The sequence below is a fragment of the Penaeus vannamei genome, chromosome 38 (assembly GCF_042767895.1).
Source record: "Penaeus vannamei isolate JL-2024 chromosome 38, ASM4276789v1, whole genome shotgun sequence".
NCBI classification, from domain to species: domain Eukaryota; kingdom Metazoa; phylum Arthropoda; class Malacostraca; order Decapoda; family Penaeidae; genus Penaeus; species Penaeus vannamei.
Window position 1 is genome coordinate 604,653 of NC_091586.1, and position 5,573 is coordinate 610,225.

Genomic DNA, 5,573 nt, shown 5'->3' on the forward strand with positions numbered 1-5,573 from the left:
TAGTACGTCCTCTCAGCCTATTATTCTCCCCTCTTCCAATTTCCCCTAGATCCTTAAAACATGCCCTCTCAGCCAACCCATTCTCCCCTACCGTTTTCCCCTAGGCCCTAATAAGTCCTCTCAGCCTCTACCATTTTCCCCTAGGCCCTAATAAGTCCTCTCAGCCTCTACCATTTTCCCCTAGACCCTAATAAGTCCTCTCAGCCTCTACCATTTTCCCCTAGACCCTAATAAGTCCTCTCAGCCTCTACCATTTTCCCCTAGGCCCTAATAAGTCCTCTCAGCCTCTACCATTTTCCCCTAGACCCTAATAAGTCCTCTCAGCCTCTACCATTTTCCCCTAGGCCCTAATAAGTCCTCTCAGCCTCTACCATTTTCCCCTAGACCCTAATAAGTCCTCTCAGCCTCTACCATTTTCCCCTAGACCCTAATAAGTCCTCTCAGCCTCTACCATTTTCCCCTAGGCCCTAATAAGTCCTCTCAGCCTCTACCATTTTCCCCTAGATCCTCCCTAAGCCTCTCCCGCCCAAGTGCCTGCCATAGTGTCAACAAGATCAGTGGGAAGGTCACATTTCGGGCGTGTGGGCGTCATAGAGCCTCGCCATTCTTACATGACCTCGCTCGGGGGGTCACGATGCCCCCCTTCCCCCTCCCTAACTCCCAGATCCTCTCTTCCTTCTAATTCCCCTCCCTCTCTTTCTCCTTTCTCTTCTCTCTTCATTATTCCCCCATCCCTCTTTCTCTCTCTCTCTCTCTCTCTCTCTCTCTCATCTCGTCCTCTCTCGTGTGTTTTTGTCAAGCCGTCTTTGTTCCATTGTCCGAATGTCTGAGGTTATTGTCCGATCGTCCGGATGTGGTCATTGTACCAGCGGTTAATGCCACAAGCGAGGCCACGGGGTATCAGATCGGGACCCGCGGCACGGCTGGTGACGCAGCCAGCAGCATGACGAGGCGCACCGCGAGCTGATACCACAACGGAAGTGTTTTTTTTTTTTTTAGTGGCACGAGACCAGGTGACCAATGCCATCGAGAGGGTTAGAGAGAGAGAGAGAGAGAGGGAGAGGGAGGGAGAGGGGAAAATGAGGGAGGAGAAAGAGCGAAGAGAGGGGGGACGGGAGGAGGGAGAGCGGGAGGGAGGGGGGCAGCGAGGCCTTCCTTCGCACCTGCTCGTCTTCGGCGAGGGGACCTCCTCGGCCTCCTAGCGGTGGTGGTGCGCTTTTTCTTCTCTTCCTCCGCCGGCTCCTCGACCTTTGCCACTCCCTTCTCCTCCTCCTTGCCTCCTTCGTCCTTCTTCTCCTCTCCTTCTTCCGCCGTTTCCTTCTCTTCCGCTTCCTTTTCTGCCGCCGTCTCTTCGTCTGCTTTCTCCTCTCCTTCGTCTTCTTTGGTTTCCGCTTCTTCCTCCTCTTTCTTTTCTTCGGTCTCTACCTCTTCCTCTTTCTTTTCTGCTTCTTCTACGTCTTTCTTTTCTTCCTTTTCATCTGCGTCTTTCTTTTCTTCCTCCTCATCCTTTGCTTCTTCCTTTACCTCTTCTTCCTCTTCCTTTTCTTCTTTAGCTTCTACGTCACTCGGTCTTACGTCTTCTTCGATCTTCTTCACTTCCTCTTTGTCTTTTGTCTCCTCTTTATCAAGTTTACTTACTGCTTCTTCTTTCACTTCTTCTTTTACATCTACTTCCTCCTTCACATCCTCTTTCGCTTCTTTTTGTGCTGCTTCGGCTTCGGGTTTGTCCTTTTCGCTGGGAGCCTCTTCGACTTTGGCTTCGGGTTTGTCTTTGTCGCTAGGAACTTCTTCGACTTTGGCTTCGGCTTCGGGTTTATCCTTTTCGCTGGGAGCCTCTTCGACTTTGGCTTCGGGTTTGTCCTTTTCACTAGGAGCTTCTTCGACTTTGGCTTCGGCTTCAGGTTTATCCTTTTCACTAGGAGCTTCTTCGACTTTGGCTTCGGCTTCGGGTTTATCCTTTTCGCTGGGAGCCTCTTCGACTTTGGCTTCGGGTTTGTCCTTTTCACTAGGAGCTTCTTCGACTTTGGCTTTAGCTTCGGGTTTATCTTTTTCGCTGGGAGCTTCTTCGACTTTGGCTTCGGCTTCAGGTTTATCCTTTTCACTAGGAGCTTCTTCGACTTTGGCTTTAGCTTCGGGTTTGTCCTTTTCGCTGGGAGCTTCTTCGACTTTGGCTTCGGCTTCAGGTTTATCCTTTTCGCTGGGAGCCTCTTCGACTTTGGCTTCGGGTTTGTCCTTTTCGCTGGGAGCTTCTTCGACTTTGGCTTCGGCTTCAGGTTTATCCTTTTCACTAGGAGCTTCTTCGACTTTGGCTTTAGCTTCGGGTTTGTCCTTTTCACTAGGAGCTTCTTCGACTTTGGCTTCGGGTTTGTCCTTTTCGCTGGGAACTTCTTCGACTTTGGCTTCGGCTTTGTCGGATTCTTTTGGTAGAGGTTTCACTTCCACCTTAGCCTCTTCTTCTTTCTCTTCGTCTGGTGTTTTCTTGTCCTTTTCTTCCTCCTCTTTCGTGATCGTGATTTCTACCTTTTCCATCTTCTCTTCCTTTGGCACTTCCTTTTCCTCCTTTTCCTTCGCTTTAGAATCTTCTATTCTCTCTTCTTCTTTTTTGGTTTCTGCTTTCACTTCTTCAGCCTTTTCTTTCTCTGGTGTTTTTTCCTTCGCCTCTTCCTTCTCTGGTATTTTTTCTTTTACCTCCTCTTTCTCTGGCGTCTTTTCCTTTGTTTCTTCTTTCTCTGGTGTTTTTTCCTTTGCTTCCTCTTTCTCTGGTATTTTTTCTTTCACCTCCTCTTTCTCTGGCGTTTTTTCCTTCGCTTCTTCCTTTTCTGGCGTTTTTTCTTTTACTTCTTCTTTCTCTGGTGTTTTTTCCTTTGCTTCCTCTTTTTCTGGCGTTTTTTCCTTTACTTCCTCTTTCTCTGGTGTTTTTTCCTTTACTTCCTCTTTTTCTGGCGTTTTTTCCTCTACCTTTTCCTTTTCTGGCGTTTTTTCCTTTGCCTCTTCCTTCTCTGGCGTTTTTTCTTTTACTTCTTCCTTCTCTGCTGATTTATCTTTAATTTCTGCTTTCTCTGCGGGTTTCTCCACTGGTTTTTCTTCTGCTTTTGCTTTCTCTTCTGGTTTGTCTTCCGTTTTCTCTTTCTCCGCTGGTTTATCCTCTACCTTTTCTTCCTTTTTATCTTCGGGTTTGGCAGCCTCAACCTTTCCTTCTTTTTCATCCTTCTTGGTTGGCTCTTTATCGACCTTTTCCTCTCCTGCTTTTAGTTCGTCCTTCTTTTCTTTCTTATCTTCCGCCTTTGCCTCTTCCTTCTTGTCGGCTACTTCTTCCTTCACCTCCTCTACGTCCGCCTCCGTCGTTTCTTCCTCGGATTTATCACTTGCCTTGCTTTCGTCTTGGTCCTTCTCGGGCGTCGGTGATTCCTTCTTCGATTTGTCTTTGTCTCCTTTACTCGATTTACTCTCCTTCTCCGATTCGCTTTCCGGCTCGCTCCCGCTCTCCTTCTTGCTCTTCTCTTCCTCCTTCTCGTCCTCCTTTCCTTTCTCCTCAGCCTCCTCTTCTTCGACCTCCTTCTTCTCCTCCTTCTTATCTCCCGCTCCCTTTTCGCTCGTCGTCGCCTTGGCCGCGACGATGTCCTGCTCGACCTGCGCCACTTCCCGGGCCTTCGCCTCGCCCTCGTCGACGGACAGCGACGCCTCCTTCATCAGCTTTTCGATCACTTCTCCGTCCCCTCCTAACGCGACGCCTCTCCCCTTCTCCACCGCTTCGACCACTTCTTCCACTCCCTTCTCTCCCATCCCCGATTGCTTCTCCTTCCCCTCGTCCTTTTCATTGTCCTCCTCTTCGGCCTTTTCCTTCACGCCCTCCTCCTTCTCATCCTTCTCCTTCTCCTCGTCATCGTGTTTCTCCTTGTCCACACTTTTATCACTATCCCCGTCCTCACTCCCCCCTGCCCCTCCCTTTCCGGACCTCGCATTACCTGACCCAAGCGCATCCGCGGCCGCTGGCGTCCCCTTCCCCGCCTCCTTTTCCTCTTCCTTCTCTCCCTTGCTCTCGTCCTTGGCCTTGTCCTTCTCTCCTTTGCTCTCGTCCTTGGCCTTGTCCTTCTCTCCTTTGCTCTCGTCCTTGGCCTTGTCCTTCTCTCCTTTGCTCTCGTCCTTGGCCTTGTCCTTCTCTCCTTTGCTCTCGTCCTTGGCCTTGTCCTTCTCTCCGGCCGCCTTCGCGTCTACCTTACTCTTGTCTTCGGCTTTGGGCTTCTCTTCTGGCTTCGGAGTCTCGGCCTTGGCGGATTCTGGCTTGGCCTTCTCCTCCTTCTTGGCTTCTTCTTCTTTCTTGGTCTCTTCTGGCTTCTTGGCTTCCTCTGGTTTCTTGGCTTCTTCTTTCTTGATTTCTTCTGGTTTCTTGGCTTCTTCTGGTTTCTTGGCTTCCTCTGGTTTCTTGGTTTCCTCTTTCTTGGCTTCCTCTGGTTTCTTGGCTTCTTCCGGTTTCTTTACTTCTTCTGGTTTGCTTACCTGTTCCTTTTTCGTTTCTTCTGGTTTCGCTTCCGCCTTTACTTCCTTGGTCTCTTCCTTCTTCGCTGACTCCGGCTTCTCGCCTGGCTTGGACTCTGGCTTGGCTTCCTTCTCCTCGCCGGGCTTCCCTGCCTCGGGCTTCTTCTCCTGCGGCTTGTCCTTCTCGTCCGGCTTCGTCTCCTGCTTGGCGTCCTGTGCCTGGCCCTCGTGCGCCCCGTTGGCGGCGCCTGCTCCTCCGCCTGCTGGCGCGGGGCCCGTGACCTCACCTGCTTTGGCTGGCTCACTCGCGCCCTGCTTGCCCGCCGGGCCGTCTACCTGCTTGCCATTCTGCTCCGGCTTAGGGGACGGCGCCGACACGGCTGCGGCGCCATTTACGGGCTTGGCGGCTGCCGCTGGCGGCGCGTCGGCCTTCATCGGCGGCAGGGCCTCGCCGTTGATGGCGCTCTTGACCACCACGTCCTCGTTGTCATCGTGGTCGAGCGCCGCGAAGCCGCTGTCCTTGCTCACCGCGTCCATGGTCGCGAGGCACAATCGCGTGCGTGCGTGCGTGCGAGCGGGATGCCTCCGCTACGTCGTTGCTGCTGACGCCGGTGTCAGCCACCTGTGGATCGCCCTGCTACCGGAGCAGCTGGTCTCCGACGGGGCACCTGCGCACGCATGGTACACGTCAGCCAAAGGAAACAGTCAGCACAGGTAGGCAAAGGTAAATGTATGCTCATTAGTTATATAATTCACAAAGGAGTTTAAAGGGAAGAAGGGCGTGCGTCCCCCTAGAGCTTACCTGAAGGGGGACTTGGGAGGGTGAAGCAGGTGTTGTGGCAGTCCTGGTCACGACCTGATCCACCGAGGGTCTGCGGGGATGGTGCCACTGTCACTAAATCACGGACTACAACATGCCAGCCTTTGTCACCACATGCTAACTCATGGCAGCTCCAAGTCTGACCTGGCGAGTCCCCGATATTGCACATCAATCCACACGCACATTGCATACGCATTATTCAGCCACTCACACCTGCCTAAGGGTCAGTCTAAGCCGTGCCCTTTGTCTCTATGTCGGGGTATTTCTCTCAAATCTT

General features: G+C 52.0%; 1 protein-coding gene across 1 annotated transcript in view; it reads right to left on the bottom strand.

Annotated features, from left to right (window-relative positions):
- Positions 1-5,142, bottom strand: part of LOC113824507 (axoneme-associated protein mst101(2)) — a 30,413-nt gene extending 25,271 nt beyond the window's left edge. Inside the window, exons 1-3 of the mRNA XM_070116209.1 lie at positions 4,009-5,142; positions 3,847-3,894; positions 1,164-3,570 (exon numbers count right to left, since the gene is read on the bottom strand). Of these exons, the coding sequence (XP_069972310.1) occupies positions 1,164-3,570; positions 3,847-3,894; positions 4,009-5,013 (3,460 nt within the window). The 5' untranslated portion in view covers positions 5,014-5,142. The remainder of the gene's footprint in view (positions 1-1,163; positions 3,571-3,846; positions 3,895-4,008) is intronic.
- Between the last annotated feature and the right edge of the window lie 431 nt (positions 5,143-5,573).